General features: G+C 38.1%; 1 protein-coding gene and 1 pseudogene across 4 annotated transcripts; one reads left to right on the forward strand and one right to left on the reverse strand.

The window, feature by feature from the left end:
* Positions 1 to 929: 929 nt before the first annotated feature.
* LOC116211909 lies at positions 930 to 1,989 on the forward strand (annotated as a pseudogene).
* Positions 1,990 to 5,506: 3,517 nt separating this feature from the next.
* LOC116211314 (probable folate-biopterin transporter 7) lies at positions 5,507 to 11,508 on the reverse strand. 4 transcript variants are annotated; one of them, XM_031545637.1, is made up of 6 exons: positions 11,062 to 11,507; positions 9,542 to 9,602; positions 9,319 to 9,432; positions 8,947 to 9,090; positions 7,866 to 8,170; positions 5,507 to 6,848 (listed from the first exon to the last, which is right to left on the reverse strand). In XM_031545637.1, the coding sequence occupies exons 5-6, from the start codon at positions 8,140 to 8,142 to the stop codon at positions 5,782 to 5,784; spliced, it is 1,344 nt and encodes a 447-aa protein (XP_031401497.1). In that variant the 5' UTR covers positions 8,143 to 8,170; positions 8,947 to 9,090; positions 9,319 to 9,432; positions 9,542 to 9,602; positions 11,062 to 11,507; the 3' UTR covers positions 5,507 to 5,781. The 4 variants fall into 4 exon arrangements, with proteins under 4 accessions (XP_031401497.1, XP_031401500.1, XP_031401496.1 ...); XM_031545640.1 differs by lacking the exon at positions 9,542 to 9,602 and having other exon boundaries at positions 7,866 to 8,163; positions 11,062 to 11,508; XM_031545636.1 differs by lacking the exon at positions 9,542 to 9,602.
* Between the last annotated feature and the right edge of the window lie 7,365 nt (positions 11,509 to 18,873).

Below are 18,873 nucleotides of genomic sequence, written 5' to 3' on the forward strand. Positions count from 1 at the left end.
TTTCAATCTCGAATTTTGTCCCGAATTTTGAAAATTGACGTCGATGTACGCGAAATTCGAAAATGTTCCCAAATAGTATTATTTTTGAAAAAAATTATAAAATTGGTGTTAAATCAAGAAAATATCATTTTCAAAAAGTCGTGAATACTCAAGTAATTAATTGGAAATACTTCCCTCACGAGTGGCAAAATGACGATTTTGCCTCTCTGGAGCCGGTGGGCCAAAACTGGGTGCTGACACACCTGATTACATGTTCATACAAAAGACAAAGAACATTGTGGGACCAAACAGCTATACGAGGGGACAACCCACTCGTGCACTCATTAATTAAATCCTCTGGAATCATCTTTTTATCCATCCCCGAATCTCAGGATTTGTCCTTTTCTTAAGCTCTCGGTGTGTGCAAGCCCCCATTGTTTATCAGATCTAAATCTCAATCATATTGTTTGATGATTTTCTTGTTCGATAGTCCAATCACGAGATGCGGTGAAATTAATAAACTACACTTTATGCTAGCGAATTTTACTTAAGAGTTCGAATTTTACTACAAAGATTTCGCCGTCAATACTAAATTAACATCCGAATAAAAATTAATTTCAGGATATAAGCTGATATCGTATTGTGTCATCGTGTGATCAAAATGTCTTATGGCCTCAAAACGGATCAAAATCCCTGGATTTTGAAACCAACCCAGAGGGAACAAGGTGGCTGAAAGACAACTCATTCCCGATTTCTTTAATATCGAATCATTGGAACCATGTTGGCCCTGGATGTGACAATTTAACGATTTTATTGGTCAATACACTCTGTCTTCACATGCCCATTTAATCAATAAATTACATGTGCGGGTGTTTGTGTTTGTGTTTGTGTATGTGTATATATACAAATAGAGATAGTTGCAGAAATTGGAGTAACCCATCTCAAATTTTTAAGCCAAAAAATAGAGGAAGAAAAACAATAGCACTAAGCAATGGCTTGTTCTTCCCCCAAGAACCACACAAAGTACCACCTTCGGTCCATCAGCTTGCCTTCAAAATTACACCCGACCAACCTCAAGATCGAAGACGAGCTCAACAAGCTTGTTTCGTGGTCCACGACTTCATGTATTTCATCATCCACCTCGGTCCTAGAGGGTCTCTCCTGTCTCGAGGAGCTTTACATTTCCTTGGAAGAGGTTCTCCAGACGAGAACTACCCAACAAATCCTTAGCAAGAACCAACAAGAAAAGTGCATCGAAGAGGTGCTGGAGGGATCAGTCAAGATCCTAGACGTATGTGCGGTTTCAAGAGAACTCATGTCCCAGACTAAGGAACAAGTTCGAGACCTTCAATCCACGCTCAGAAGGCGAAAGGCTGGCTCGAGCCTTGAGGTGGAGATTGCCCGTTTTACCCAATCGAGGAAGACAGTCAAGAAGGACGCCAAAAGTCTAATTGCTTCAATGAAGCAAATGGGCAATGAAATTATGGCGACACCATCATCAATCTTAGCTCAAGAAGATGACCATCTGTCGGTGATTATTCGGGTGCTAAGAGAAGTCAACTAGTCGAGCATTCCCGTGTTCCAGTTCCTACTCTCATTCTTGACGGAAGCGAGACCAGCCAGGTGGTCAGTCATCTCAAGGATGATTCCCAGGCAAGAAGCCGACCTGAGTGAGTTGGAGCGCATCGATGCTTCGATGAGGTGCCTATTCAAACCGTCCAAAGGTGACGACACTGAGCAATTGCATCACACGGTGCAAAAGCAATTGGGTGATTTGGAGTTGAATATTAGGAGCTTTGAAGACAGTTTGGAGTGCATCTTTAGGCGATTGATAGAAACAAGGGCCTCTCTCTTGAACATAATCTCTCAATAGGGCAATCTCGAGTTTCAAAATTTTGTGGTTCAACATATTTAGAGTTGAAGAATCCACGTCCTTGTCGATCGGATTTGGTTAGGGATTTCAATACATGTTTGTATAGTCCACATTTGTAAATTACATCCAAAGAGAGATCAATCAAACCAGGAGCTTTGATATCAATTCTTTTTCGCTCGTTTTCCTTGTCGCATTTCTGTTTGCTTACATAATTGGCATTCAACCGAGTATCATCAATACGTATAAGGCCTATAATCTCAATGAAAGCAGATATAAACTCCATATCGAATCACCAAAGCAGATATAAGCTCGTAGTATTGCTCTATCATCTTAAAATGTTTTGATATTAATTTCAGTTAGGTAGGCATAAACCCCTACATAAGTTCCATAAAATCTATTAATCATCGTCGACCCTCAAGATCCGAGTTGGTCTGAAAGGTCTATCTGACCCATCGACATGATTGACCTAGCCAGGCAAATGTTCAAGCTGCGCACGGGTGACTGGGCAAACATGCCTACCTAATGACCAGCGTCGGTTAAGATTGTCTTGGGCGACTTTCACTCACCAATTTAGCCTTCTTATCTTAATAATCTAACAAGCCACATACTTTTCATGTGGACCGTCTCCAATTTAATTTTCCGGATATTTAAGCAAGAAAATGACCAATACCATCAATTCCTCTTAATGATTGTCCAATCAATATTTTACTCCATGACACGCCCGTCTGGGGATATATTCAAATAATTTCATATTTGCCCTTAGGATTTTCCTCAACGAACGTATCTGCATCTTAAATTTGACCAATACATAATCTAGGGGGATGGTTTATTTTGTCCGCGGCGGTGATACGCAAGAATCCCCAAATATCGTCCAAATTAATTGATTGCACCATTCCCATATACATGAACTAATCCTCTAAACAATAAAGAGAGACTTTAATATCTAGTTGCTTGCAGGTAGAGAACATGACAACGAAGCTATTGAAAGAAAAATATTGTATAGCATGCGTTTACATATTCCCAATATATTATTTTATTTGCACAAATGTAAATTCCACCATCGATATCGGCGATCAAGTAACTTTGAGCTTCTTCGCATTCCACAAATATAGATCGGCGCAACTCCAAAATATGCGTAATGTGTGGGATTCCCTATCGCAATGCCAATGCGCTTAGCAAAGTGGCGATTCTTGATGCCTATGGTTTCGGAAATTTCATAATAATATCAGACCACATGTTCGAAACACACAGCAAATGCAATTTGACCCGTTTAATAAATCCTCGAGATCAATCAAGTTTGAATTTATTTGGGAAGCCATAGAATGTAAAACATCCTAGGTCTAATATCAATAGTATGAAGATTGGAATTTGGATTGACCCGGGAAAGGATTAGGTCAGTAACATTTTAACCGCCAGAAGGGAACCAAGACTCTCTACGACTCCATTTTACGAAAAAATCTTCAACTGCCAACATGGGTTAAGTTCGCGTTATTAAGCGCAAGTTCAAGTTTAATGAATAAAGAAAATTTGCAATTGTAATAGCTTTACTTCTTAAAGGTAAAAATCGACTCAAACCTATATTGGTTGGGATTTATTGGATTTTTGGATACTAAGTAATGCACACCGAGAAAAAAAGAATTTCAACTAAATAATGAATCAGCATCAGTTGGTTGTTTTCTCATGTTTGAGAGATCTCACGCATCCATTGCAATGGAGTGTTGAGGGAGATGATACGTAGGAATCAAGACATCTCTAGAATCGATACACTGTTAGTCTGTTAACACAATTTTACCATTTCTGTATTATTCTCGATTAAACTTATAGACCTCGCTTGTAATTAAGCTCAAGGAAAAATTTTAAAATAAAAAAAAAAGCTCACATGTTGCAATTGATAAAGAGCAAAGAAAACGTGTGCGATTGTCGTATGCATCTCCTCAATCATTGGGCAAAACTAGGTCAACAATGGGGCTATACATGGCAATCTTTTTAATTTGCAAGAACTTACTTATTAATGAATAAAAGGGAATATTAGGGAAGCAAGCCACCCGTGTGCACAAATATATATATTTCTAAAGATTAGCTAATTTTGAATCATGGACTAATTATATATGAATATTTTGTCTTGGAATATGGATTAAAGATTTTCATTAATTGGACAGATCTGGATCTGAATCCATTTTTAAATTGTGCAAAAAGCTATTATATTGCTTAATCTAAACCAAGGTTGCTGTTCCTCGAGGTTTCTGACAACCTGAAATTAAATTGAATAAAAACAATATGTGAAAGATTTTCGATTAATTTCTGAAAAAACTTAGATATGTTATGAGACAATCGCGTCAGAAGGCGAAGGTGACTCATCTCTTTCATGCGTTAAATTATTATAACATCTATTGTCTTGACTAGTTTATTGAACCAAATCGATCACATTTTTCTTTATTTAACAGTGATACGTCAAAATTCACTAAAAATATATATATATAAAAGTGTCACAGACTAACCATCTAGCAATGGATTCAGGAGTTCAAGTGAAAAAGAGTGAGATCTTTGAAGGGCATGACTAGCCAAGTCCAGATATATATCTACACACACACATATATGTATATATTGTATATGATGTCTTAATATTAAACTCATATAAGAAACTAATTCTACTAAATTAGAATCACATAAAAGTTAAAAATTTAATTATAAATTCGAACCAAAAAATAATTATAAATGAAAGAAAAGAACGAAATATCATTTCAAAAAAAACTTACAAAATCAAGTTTGTATACTTGCACTTGATGTCTATAATGAAATTTGCTTACTATTAACGATTAGATAGATTAAAATTCACTTCAAATAGGTGAATTAGTAGTAAAATTGTCATTAAATTATCGTAATATATCAAGACTATCATTAAAAAATTTTGTTATCATGGGAACTTCTTATTATTTTAAAAAATATATTTAAAATTCATGAATAACTACGATGGAAAAGAATCTGGTGTAATTCACGAATTAGAACTCTGGTATATCGCAAAATGAACTACCTTTTACATTTGATGTGGTCATATTCTTCAAATGTATCCTCTTCCTTATCTTTTTGCCTTATCTTTGAAATGGTTATGATATCTTTTCATCAATATCATTCTAAAATTTTTAGTGTAATCTAATAACAATGTTACCATGCATTTAAGTATAACATCTTTAGCACCGAGAAAGAACAAATAAGACATATATGAGTTTTTTTTTTAAATAATAAATAATTGATTAAAAAGTTATTTAATTTTACAGTTTATATTATTATCTACACTTTCATAATTTAAAGTTATTGTCGATATTCTTCTAGAATCAATCTGTTCTCTCAATTTTTTGACATCTTTAAAAGAAAAGAAAAACATAAATAGTACGAGTATAATAATGAATTCATATTATCTACGTATTATATTCTTATAATAAAATTTTTTACTTAATACATAATGTCATGTAACAGATTGAGAAAATTGGAAAGAAAAAGTGAGTCCAAACGCTCTCATTCTACTTTATATTTAACTAAGAGAATTTTTTTGCGAAGATAAAATAAATTTATACTTATAAAATGAGTTGCTTTTCATTGTTATTTTTTTATTATTAATTTTATACTTAGGATTCAAATGGGTAAAGGAAGAATATGTGTTGGGAAGAAAGAAATATCAGCCAGATAAGAGGCAAAAATAGCCCCACCCAAACGATTCGGGTAAAAAAAATGAACAATGAGGAAATTATGTTACAACAACAAAGTACAGAACAGATGTGAAAAGAGACCTTTATCCTATATGAAGAATTTAAATGCACCAAATGGGCCAAGGAAGTCCCATGGTGTCATCGAAAGACAATCTAACGGTAAAATACTATAGCCGTAATTAAAGAACGTTAAAACTCTATGTAATGCGCTAACGTGGCTTTTCTCTATTCATCCTTTCTCCTTGGTTTCGATCTCAGGTCTCCGGCAGAAGCAGGGATCCAAGATGACCAAAGAAGAGGCAAAAGAGTCGAAATCGCTTGGATTGAAATCCCCAGTGGAAGCCCTGAGAAGTCAACCCCGGTGACCCCAACAAGTGATGCGAGCGCAACACCTAAATAACCGCTCAATATGAATGCCAGTGCGATTGCCGACATCACAAACGCCATTAGAGACCCCTCACATCCCCTGGGGCAAAGCTCTGCTACCAACACACTGAACGGCAAGATCTTAAAGAAGAAAAGCACCTCCAGAAGCCCTGAGAAGACCACCACATAGATGGAATCTGGTACACCAATCTCTCGGTAGAATCCCTTCACAAACATCACATCTGAGACCATCAAAGCCGCCATAAGAATCTGAATGGCTGAGATCAGCTTCCTTGGAGGAATCGCCTTTAATCGACGGTTATAGACAACACTCCACAGGAGCATAGCTGCCTGCCCAAAAACCTTGGAGAGACCCAGAACTGAACTGTCTATCTTCAGGTGCTGGGTTTGGTAGAAGAACATGGTCCCTGTGAGAGAGGGAATGACCGCATAGGACGCTGCGAACCATGTGATGGAATATGCAATCTCGGGTCGTTTTAGCGCCAATGACAGATCGTAAAGCTGTTTCTTGATACCCTTGGTAGCGGTGCTTTTGGGGAGATTCAAAGAGCTCTCATGAATGCCAACAGTTAAAAGAAATTGGATAGTTAGGATGAGACCGAAAAACAGAAACATTGCCTGTGGGGAGAACCGATCCATTGCTATGCCGCCTAGGAGGTTCCCAAGGACTCCACCAGCAGAGGAAGCCATCCAAACAAAGGACTGGAGCTCACCGGACGAAGAAGACGACCGAGACTTCCTTGCGGATGAGGCGGCCTGCTGTTTCCCTAGCTCAGCTACCATGGCATCGTTCGCAACCTCCGCAATTGAAGCCCCGAGATTACTCAGGATAAGATACATAGTGATGACTGTGATATCCGTCGAATAAATTGCTATAGCAAGCCAGGACACTGCTTGCAATAAAGCTGCAAAACGAGATGGACAGATTCAAACAATACAGTACATCAGAGCAAGCTACATTATTCATCCTTTAAATGTCAATAACAAGAAATAGTCCAATGATCACTTTGACCAGGTTCTCAGTGATCTTCAGTATATCTCCTTTATTACTATGCAAAATACAACTTTTCTAAAACACTATGCAAATTGACTGGGACAAGGAAAATCTACTAACCATAGCAATCAAATGAATCAAACTACGATGATGTGAAGTAGATATCTGTTTGAATTGCCATGAAAAGAAAACCCCGGACAAACTCTATGCAAATTGTCCTTCACACCTTGAAAATTCCTAATTACCAAGCATGTGAAAAGTATGAGGTTCGAAATAATTGCAATTTATTTTGCTTAACAATATAAGAGAAAAAGGAGTCCTTCAGTCCACAATTTATTGGCCAGAAGAGACATATGAAAGCTATTCTTTTGTGGCTTTCCCTCAAAGGTGATTCCTTCACTTACACTTCATACAAGGCTGATTCATCTGTTTAAATTTATTGTAGCTCAGTAAAACGCCATTATCAGCAACAGTTTGCTAAGCATTCAAAACCAAAATCCTAAACAGACCAAGAAAAGAAATTTAAGACATTATCCAGCAACTGATACTGATTTAACAAAATTTCAGATTTTCCACATTTATCACCTCTTCCAGTTAACTCATACATACTGAGAAGAATAAAGCACTAAGCAACTGTCATGGTTACATGCCTCATTGATTACTGGTCCTACACAACCCCACTCCCCCCTGTAGGAGCTAACAAAGAAGCAACTATGACCATGCACTCACATAAGGAGACCATAGAATTTCATGAGAAACATATACGAGGTGACAGAAACATTACATTTACTGAGGAGATACAAACTTATTGAAAGTCATCATGTGAAAGGTGGAAGGGAAGGGGACAACGTCGCAGTCATGTAATTGAAGCTCTAAGAAAGAAAAGTTCGAACCACGATGATAGATAGAAAGCAAGATCAGAACATACCCCCGAAAGCAACATAGGGGATCCGATGCTGGCCCCATATGTAGAATGAATCGGAGAGAATCCCATAGAGAGGCTTTGCAACCATGGGGAGGTTAGCAGAGTTCTGAAGGATCTGAAGCGTGGAGGGCTCCACATTGAGTGCATCCTTCAGGAAGAAGTTAACAGCCATCCAAGGGAAACACCTCAGTCCCTGCACCAAAAACCCCACCCCGAGCACCATCTTCTGGATCATCTTGCTGCTGCTGCTGCCACTGCTGCTTCCACTCTCTACTACCATCTCACAACTAATCAACTTTTCCTACCACCTCAATAAGTCAATGAGATATTTTAGTGGATCACACACCACAAAAAAAAAAAGTTGATACGGATGGACCGAATTGTCAAATCTATGATCCTATGATCCGCTTTCTCATTTCGGCTCTAAATCTAAACATACAAAACCCAACCTCTCTCTCCTCCCCAGAACCACCCTTACTATTTCCCCAAATGGTAAAAGGTCCTTAACAAGTGTAGAGAGGAAGGAACATTCCTTAAGTGACAAACAATAATGAACCCAACAACTGGGGGTTCTCTGAGAAGAACAAATACTGAAAAAAGTTCAGCATTTTAATAGCCCTGGGGTTGAGAGGAAACTTAAGGCCAGCAGTTAATTGTTTGTGATAAACAGCAATTTCAGGGAATAATACAAATTCTGGACTCGAAACTTCAGGATCCTCAGATTCAGATCTTGGGGGAATAAAATGCTATACTATTAGGACCTGGCAAAAGAGGTTTCAAACTTACTTTTGTCTTACCAATAACGACAACATTCTTAAATTTCTTCCAATCATTCGCCATTCTAAGTGTGGTAAAGCACGCATCTCTTAATTTCACCACTCTGAGAAACAGGAGGTAAGCCACTACCTTAGCCATGAGCAGCAACCAAATTATTGTTCTCAAAATAATTTGCTCCTTGAGTATCATCATCACTAAGAGTTTCAATATCCGCCATATCATAAGAAGAATTTTAATGTCTGTTACTCTCATTACTTGACCGGGACTCTACGGTAACAAAAAGTTCCAGCAGAAGAATGAGAGCTACCTGGATCCGAAACTCTCGTAATCAGAGTGGATGAAATCAGCAAAACCCTGGAAGGTCACCTGGGCAGTAGCGCCTTAGAGAAACCGCGACAACTGGCAAGTTGATAGGGATAACAAAGGTAGTGGAAACTCTAAGCCGCCAAATCTGTGACAAGGGTGCAACCAAATAGCAAATTGAATGAATCCCGAGCAGGAATAGCTGATTACACAAGAAGAAGGAAGCAGTATGGCTTAAGGAAGAAAACCCCAACAAAACCACATGCAATCGAACTTCAAGAGGGTATAGCTGAGCAAGAAGCTGGATGAAACTCGAGCACAGGGTAAACCACCAAAAGAAGCTCAAGGATGTATGTGGATTAAGAGATTGGCTTACCCCTGAGAAGGCACAGCGTGATGGCAGCACAACAAAGCCTTGAAAAGAAGCTGCTGATTACTTGAGAAGGAGCAAGGCAACGAGGAGCAAAGTCTCCTTCATAACAGTGCACGGCTGGAGTAAGAAGCCAAAAAAGACAAGGGTTACTTTAAACCCAAATGGCTCCAAATGACTATTTATATGGGCCTTAAGGTAGACCAAACTGCTATAAATCGATACTTACTAGTTTTATGTCCCATGCACTGTAAGGGTTTATTTTTAGTCTCCTTCATAACAGTGCACGGCTGGAGTAAGAAGCCAAAAAAGACAAGGGTTACTTTAAACCCAAATGGCTCCAAATGACTATTTATATGGGCCTTAAGGTAGACCAAACTGCTATAAATCGATACTTACTAGTTTTATGTCCCATGCACTGTAAGGGTTTATTTTTAGTAGTATATATCATATTTTTCTAAGGATATCAAAGAACAATAAGATTCATTTCAAATTTTCAAGAATAAACTTTAAAATATAGACTAATTCTAAATGGCAAGTCTAGGTGAACCTTTTAGTCTACTAGCAATTTGATAGTCCACTAAGAGCAAAGATGAACCAAATTGGTTATTGCATCATGCATGTCCATTATATAACTCAAGAAAGCTTCTTGCTCAATGCTCATCTAATTAATGTAGGATACTTTAAATCAACACACAATACTGGCAAGCTGCAGGGGGCGCCCACTTGGCCTAGAATTAGCTATGCGCAATTCTACTTTGTTTTAACTTGGCTGATCTAATCAGTGCAAATGTGAGCAACCTGAGCTAGTAGTCCAGAATTTTGCTTTACTTGGGTGATATACATGGCGTAGACGAAGTAGTGTGCTGTGCCAACTAGATATTTCTGAACTAGGGTGATCTCTACATGGATGGGTGATCTTCTTATCGTGATAAGGGAGGCATAAATTTGCCGTGTCAACAAGCTGGGTTTGTCCTATAAAAGGCTGGCCCACTGAGGGTATCATGAACTCTTACACAGCTCAGCCGTAGTTTGTACACATCCAATGTGGGATAGATCAAGGGAATTCTATTGATGTTCATCAAGGACCTCCAGACTAAAATAAGCTTTTATTCTCTCAACCTCTTTGCCAACAATCCAGCATCATCATGGAATATGTCGGTTAACTTAAACAGAACAAACTCTGAAAATCGGGTTTAGGCAACTTTTAGTCTAGCCACAATAGTTTACAGTAACTTGACAGCAGACCCAGAACTCAACTCAGTACCTCAACTCGCCATCTACTACAATGTTCAACAAATCATGATCCAATACCAGATTTTGGGATCCCTCACACAGTCCACAGAAGGAGAACAAAATGCACGATTAAGAATTAAAAGAACTGACACGTCTCCCGTAATCACGCAATAGTCCAACCAAGATGCAGACTTTATACACTCATCGAAGAAAGAGACGCGGCACTTTCCAGCGTGCATTCCTCATTGAGTTCCATATACGGCAGCCATTGCCCATTACCCTCACACCTCCGGACAGTATCAGAAACACATTATATAAATCAATCGTGAAACTGGTCAACACATAGAACTGACTAGGTTCGCTGAAAATTGACTTCCATTCTCTTGACTTGACCCACTACTACACAAGCGCTGATTAACGGAAAAATAGCATTCTTCCTTCAAAACAAGGCAGAAATGCAAAGTTACTCCGACGAATCAAATGAATCGAATTGGGAGAACAGTAACGACATACCTCAGCTCAGCTCGTCGACGGTGAACCTGCTCCTGAAATCTCCAACCTCGTAATTGGGGAATCATCAGACCCCCCCTAAATCAGGCATTCATCGACCCATCAATCCACCTGAGTCTCTACTCATCCTTCATTCAGACTGAACGAAGAAAAGCTCCAAAACCCAGCACGAGCGACCAAATTTGGGCTCCGAGCGTGGGGTATAAGATATCTGAGAAGCCTCTGATCCAAGCAAGGAGCGGAGCAAAGGAAGCGCGAGAGAGGAGCTGGAATTCCCGGCTGAAGATTCCAACAGAAAGGGCGGATTTCAGGCGGCGAGCGGAGGACTGAGAGAGTTATTGGCGGTGTTAGTCCTCCCCCGATGTCAGCTTTTGCCGAGACAGCCAGAGAGGAAAGGGGAGAGAGAGAGAGAGGGGAGGGGGGGACCGAAGGAGAGAACGGTTTCCAAGTCGGTCTTATTCGGGTCAAGGCCGAGAATGTGATAGGCACAAGGTCCCATTTCACTTGACGACCACTAGACGACATCCTTAATTTTAAATCTTTATTAGATTAGATTATATCTTCATTTTATTTGTCCTTCCATTTTCAATGTTTTGAATTGAAGTATTCCTCTTTTATAATCTTCTTATCAATCGTACGACATCCTTAATTTTAAATCTTCATTAGATTAGATTATATCTTCATTTTATTTGTCCTTCCATTTTCCATGTTTTGAATTGAAGTATTCCTCTTTTATAATCTTCTTATCAATAGTACGAGAATCCAATTGGGAGGAGCCGCGGGTTAAACACCCTGAATTCAGCTCGATCCAGTTCCGACCAAAATCCAGTCGAGACCGACTTGATTTGGTTGCCAAACTAACTAAGCAATGTATGTAAATCCACCTTGGACGAACCAATCCCCCGGTATCAATGGATACCGGGTCGGCCATTAGTATATCCCGCAAAGAACTGGTGTATATTGATCTCTCCCTATATATCATTAGAGAGTTTGTATTCCTGAATAAAATTATCACCATAAATAGCATAACATACAACTGTTCCTGAGACTAGATCCTTTGCACATAAGGTCCAGAAAAATTTCTTCAGTCTGGCTCAAATATAAAATAACAATAGATCGGTAACTGAAGCTGTCAGAATCGCGATTCTACCTACAATCGGTCGGAGTTCGTGGAATCGTGGACCGTACAATCGAATCGTGAATTGTAATATTTTATCTGTAATTCAAAATATATATATATATATATATATGTATCATACTTTCCTGAGCATAAAAGATCAATCCATGTTCATTCAAATAAAGACCACAAATCAACAATAAGTCATAAAAACACGAGACATCGTTACAAATTATCGAAAATCAAGATCATAATTACAGTTCATAACTTAAACTCAAACTCCCGAAATAAAAATGAAAAGTTAACAACATAAGTCATAAGTCATAATATAAGATGAACAAACGGATCAAATCTCATCCAAATCTTCATCGTCAACTCCAACATCATCATCATTCAAAGCATCAAACTCATCTTCTTCAAGAAACTCCAAATCATCATCTATTATGTCCAGGGCCCGGTTCCTTTATCAAAAACTACTTAAAACAATCTTCATAATTCACATTTAAACCAACATGATTTCTCTTGTCAATTTTAAGGTAAATGAGAGATTCATAAAAGACCAAATACATACGAGCATCAAAACCGTATCAAAAGCTAAAGAAGACAACCATATATGCCAAATAAATAATTAAGTATATTCCCTTTTAAATTTCCATCAGCATTAACAACCAATCAATTCTGATTTGTCTTATTCCTCAAATCACCCTTTAACAAGCTTTAAACTCACAGATTACTCAAGCAATCAAGCAAGTAAATCCTTATAAACTTAATACATTCCTCAATGTCCAACTTGGCATGTTTATCCCATCACAATTAAACAAAATCCTAATTCACTAAAATTAGTAAGGCAAGACCATCCTAAATCCCTAGTAGCCTTAAAAGAAAATGAAAGCACACTTTTCACATTATATTTTAAATTTTTTAAAATATTTTTTTTATTTTTTTTCAAAATTTTTACTCTTTTTTGTATTTTTTGTATTTTTTTGGACTTTTTAAAATTTTATTTTCTCTTAAATGACGTAGCGCACTATAATTGGTTCCACGTAACAAAAGTGACATATATGACGCGCCACGTTAGCAAAATGTTAACGGCGTTAGGGCCAATTGACGATTTGTACCATCATGAAACAACTTTGAAACATTTTGTACTATCATGTAGCGAAAAAAACTTTTTGAACCATAATAAGACATTTGTAAAATATTTTGGACCACCAGTGCAATTTACCCTTAAATGTAATATAAAGTCATCATGAACATGTTGAATCATCAAAAGTCGGACAAATGATTGTTAGGTAACTCAGCCTATAGCTTAATCACTTCCTTTAGTAATCAAGAGGGTGTAAAAATACTCAAATTATCATATAATAATACAGCTAGTGAATAAAGCATAACTTCTTATTGAACAAGCATAAACTGATCGAGAGAACAAGGAATTGATATAAAACTTAGCCCGCAGCTTAAAATTGAAAATAAACTGTCAAGATCGAGCTAAAACCTCCTAAATTAAACAAAGAAGCATCATATGCTTTAGCCCTACTTCAAACCCAACCTCAAATCGTCCAAATCGATTATCTAAATCGCACCCGAATTGCACCAAGAACCATCAATCCACAACTCCAAATTAACCCATCTCTCCAATTCCCAAATTCAATAACTCAGCTAGCTCAATCACTCCCAAGGAACGACAAGAACAACACAATCAATACAATGAAAGCTCATGACATCGGAGAAAGCAATTCAATAACATACCCGTTACTCGAATGCAAGCTAGACTCTTCCTTCGTTTTCTCCCCCGCATCAACTCTCTTCTCTCTATTTCTCTCTTTGTGTATCTCTATTCCATGGAGAAAGAATAGAGCATTCTCTGTCCTTCTCTTCCTCTTGAATCGTCTCTCTCTTGCTCTGTTTCCCAGCTTCCTCTTCCCCCGAGCTCTCTGTGTCTCGCTCTCTATCTCCCCATCTCTGCTCTTCGTCTCAGAGAAAGAAAAAAAATGAAATGAAGAAGATGACAGTGGAAGGGATTGTTAGGGGAAAATGAGGTTCACATAGGGCCCTTGCTACCCTTTCTTTTTTCTTTTTTTCTCTTTTATTTTTCTTATTAATGCTTCAGCCACAATATATATATATATAAACATATCTAAGTATATGTATAGATATGCATGTTTGAAAAATGTCGGGTCTCACATTCTCCAGCAACGGTTCCAGTACAACCGATATAAATCCGTGCACCATGCGTCCCACAGTACATAGCAACAGGCACCCAAGTGACCCATGTGGAAACTAAACCCTAATTTAGGAAAGCGATAACATCACGAAGTCATACCTAGGCCTTTAGCTCTTCCCTTTTGTTGGACCTGGACCATAAGTTCTCCTGCAATGGACTAGACTGGTTCAGCAGGTAATGGACAGTAAGAAGGGTGAAGCCACGCACTAGATAGCAAAGAGCTGGGGAATGAAGAGGAAGATGAGATGAGAGAGAGAGAGAGAGAGAGAAGAGAAGAAATCAAATGAAGGAAGCAAAACAAGTCTGATGCCAGTCAAAGAAATAAAAGATATGCCCTCCCATTACAATACCGAATTCCAGTAGATAGCCCTCCCATTACAATAAAGTATAGACTATCACTGTCACTATCCACTTATTCATTTGTATCCGTTTTTGCCCCTAACATATTTTGACCACCAGTTAGCCTAAAACATTAGCATTCCATCTAACATTTATACCCTTCCATGAACCTCCGTGATAGAAAATTCATGAACAGCGTCATATGCCATGTCACTTTCCGTCACAGAAGGTTATAAATGTTAGACGGAACGTCAATATTTGGGGCTAACTAGTATCAAAAATATGTCGGTGACAAAAACGGTGATAAATGAATAAGTAGAGGACGACAGTGATAGTCTACTCTATAATAAAAGATATGCCCTCTCGAAACTTGGGCTGATAGTAGAATCGGTTCAATCGCATCGATTCTGCGATTCCGCGATTCACCTCTCGATTCAAGAACGATTCTAGCATTTCGATTCATCCCCCTGAATCAGAATCGCTTGATATATATAGAATCGTAGAATCGTATGATTCGAATCACGATTCTAATAACCATGTCAGTAACAATTAATTAGGACCTGCAATAGTCAATGAACTATGACTGATTAGGAAGAAATATTAGGCTGCTCTCCAACTGATTTAACCCCTTTCTCTTTCTTTTCTATACCATGACAATACTCAAATCCTCTGCAAACGTAGTCCACATGTGTCTCCTCTAAACTAGCTTGCATGCATCCATCGCGAATCTCACGACAACAAGTGAGGCAGAGATCAAATAAACAGTTTGGACAGCTCCTTTGGTAATCAATGATAGATGTTCTGCAGCTGTCACTGCAAAAATGGCCTCATAATTAGACAAAAGACAACGTAATAAATAGGGTATCAGATGAAGAAGAAGATGCTCGTCCGAAATGCTTTACCAGTATAGACGCTCGTTTGGATCCCATTGGGTCTGTTCTATATTTAGCATATTAAGTGTAAGATCTGCCAAGACCAATGCAAAGAGGTAGATTGCAGATAGCGAGTGAAATAATATGTACTGTGATTTAAGAAAAGGAGTAAGAAGAACCTTATCTCTTTGCCTCTACGTCCTTCTCCAGCATTTGCTCGTCATTGAACTGTTTCAGGAACGGTAGTAGTAAATGGAGCACGTATTTATAGTGTTGATGAGTTTCTTCTGTACTGATATTCCGCTTCTGATTTTCCTCATCCTGCATTTCACAGCCCAACAGTTTACGTAATTAGCAGATAAGCCAATTCAAATATAATATAAGAGAAATATACATACCTTTGATAATATGTCTTGTGCGCAAGCAAGATTTTTCTTTAATTTCAGTTCTCGGAAAGTCATAAATCAATGAACATCCAGTTCTCAATTATAATTCGACTGTCGAGATGGGCATTGCTAATTACGCCAACTTGAGGAAGAAACTGAAGAAAGATGCCAGGAAGTTGATTGGCACATACATTGAGGCAAATGGACAACGAGATCGTGCCCGCTCTGCTTCTGGACCGTGATCAGCACTTCATTGCCGTGATAAAGGCGCTGCGAGAAGTTCATTCATCGAGAATTTGCGTTTTCCAATCGACCTGTACTAACGTTCTTGTCCAGGCCAACTACTGGACAGGCGAAGTGGTCGCTGCTCTCAAAGCTGATCAAGGGGGTTTTGGAAACCGAGGTGAAACCGGAGATAGTGAACGAGTTTGAGAATGTCAGGGCCGCCCTGAGAGCTCTATGCTTGAAGGATGCTTACATGGAAGCAGCTATAAGCACCCAAAAATTTCGGTTCGAATTTGTGCAAGACGTTATTATGAAATACACATATACAGAAATCTTCGTTACACTTCTTATTGATCGATCATAATAAGGGTGTGCTTGATCTCATGGTCTGTTTTGTCAGCCTACCGTCGTGACTTAGTAATCCAAAATAGTTATAAGGTACAAACTCCAAAGACAAAAATATTGGACGGTCCAACGCATCGATACATGAAATAGAGTTTTATATGCGAACTCAGAAATCATGTTCTTCCCCCTTTTGAAGGTAAATTTCACTAAATAAATTAAGTTTTATAGCAATTAAATAAAGGTGTAGCTAGTTACGCACGACCTCACCCCCAGTTCGATGGGGCAAGACCAGTCGCATGGTCTTTCAATTGAATTCAATTGGGTCATTTGTTTTACAATTTAATGGTACAAAATAAGGTTCTATTCGGAGAAGGGAACACATACAGCATCTACGGTGAATTTCTACCTATTGTTGTCTTTCTTCTTCTTCTTCTTCTTCCTCTTCTTTTATCTTTTGTTTTGTTTTTGTTTTTGGCTTCGCTGGCATTTGAGATTAATTAAATTCAGTAGAACCAATTGTAATACGGCTTACGGAAAAATGAGCTCTTCATAGCAGTCTTTTATCTCAGAGTTAGATTTGATACTTATTAGAAGCATCTTATGACCAGGGCTAATAGGCTGAGAAATAAACGTGGTCTCTTAGAAAAAAAATTCAATTGCCTTTTATCTCTTTATTTTTTCCCTGACGTTACGAGATAGGCTGAGACCTGTTGTGTTCGGGCATCGGCTTCAACCATAACAAACTCCATTTCTCCATTCTTTATTCTGAGTGTCGACACAAGGTAGCAGCATTAATATGTTAGCTGAGATAATCCTCACTTAAAACATTTATTTTGAATCCTTACCCCCATTGGTAAAGTTTAGTCGATCATTAGCTTCGTCCCCCTCCATTGTCCAGTGAATTTCGAACCCCTTCATACATACAATGTAATTTATCAACAAAAATTATACAGGTGGAAATCTTCCCCCATCACAAAGAATCCTCGAATTCGACCGCCGCTCCGTAGTTTACAAGAAGGGCTCTCAGGTTAGTGCCTGAGAGCCCCCTCTAATGCCCAAGTTAGGAAAGTACTTTTTAGAGGAATAAGAGTGTGTGTGTGTGAGGGTTACTTTAAGAATTTCCTTATATATGTCTCCCATGGAGATGATGATGTATGTAGAATGTAGGGAGAGTCAATTGGGCCTTGGTGATGGACCATAGGCCATTATCAATCAATTTAGGGCTATCGCGGTATTATATGCTTTTATACAAGCCGTAATCTACCTACGTATCAGCGTCAAACTCACGATCCTTCTAATTTTCTTTGATGGAAAAATTACATGCGAGTTTTTCGTGGTTCTTTAGCATTACCAAACGGAGTTGTTCATGTTTCCTAAAGTTTATTAATTTAACCAAATTCCTAAAGATCTATGGAGCGCATCGGTGAAATACCTTTGCTTCCTTGTCCCCCAGTGACAGGAAATTAAACATCGGTGGTCATAAAGAAATCAAAGTCGGTTTCAATTTTCCATCCCTGTCTTGAAATAAATTAATTATTTTTCTCATGAGAATAAGAATAAATTCCTACAATATCTCTATTGTAATTAAACTATCTGATCACGGCACTCAACAAATACCATTGCCAACTCATTAATCCTAATTAACAAACCCATAAGATCAAATTTGGATCCTTTTGATCAAAGAAACCTTTTTGTCTTTTCTTTGTGTGATGAAGCAAGTTGTGGAATATGCAGAGTATGCAGACAAGGAAGCACAAATTAAGTGTTGCTTCCCCGACCGTTCTGTTTATTATCGATGCAACTTTTACCAGCATATAAACGTGAACATAGTCTTTTGTAAGTGTATAAGAAACTAATTAAGAAGAAGAATCATAAATCTTTTGCAAGTTCGTGAGGATGCATTTTTCCGGTGGCTTACTGGCAGATTTTCAATGTAAAATTATCGAGGGAAAAATTCCCTGGATAATTTTCCTCGGTAATTTAGCATTTTTTAGTAGTGTCATACGGATTATTCGTGGTGCAAAGAATGTTATATGATGACAATTAATGCTCAAAATAACAACAAGAAGGCAAATACGCTTGTTCTCTATGTATGATCACACAGTCTCAAAATTGATTATCATGTATGACCGTATGATATACCAGTTCACGTATGAAGTATCTAAATAAAGCTCTCAAAATTAAACCGGTCCAAGTACATTACTATTTTAAGGCATTGAATTTGGATTATTTCTGTTAGTTGTGTACGTAGTCAATCATGAGTAAAAATTAAGACCGGTTATCCACCGGGAAAAAAAAATCAAGCAC

The sequence above is a fragment of the Punica granatum genome, chromosome 6 (genome assembly GCF_007655135.1).
Source record: "Punica granatum isolate Tunisia-2019 chromosome 6, ASM765513v2, whole genome shotgun sequence".
NCBI lineage: Eukaryota > Viridiplantae > Streptophyta > Magnoliopsida > Myrtales > Lythraceae > Punica > Punica granatum.

Excerpts from the sequence above, each read along its gene's own strand:
- LOC116211314 (XM_031545640.1), bottom strand. The coding sequence starts at position 8,142 with ATGGTAGTAGAGAGTGGAAGCAGCAGTGGCAGCAGCAGCAGCAAGATG. Across the intron at positions 6,849-7,865 it reads CCCCTATGTTGCTTTCGGGG|CTTTATTGCAAGCAGTGTCC; the intron begins GTATGTTCTGAT and ends CTCGTTTTGCAG.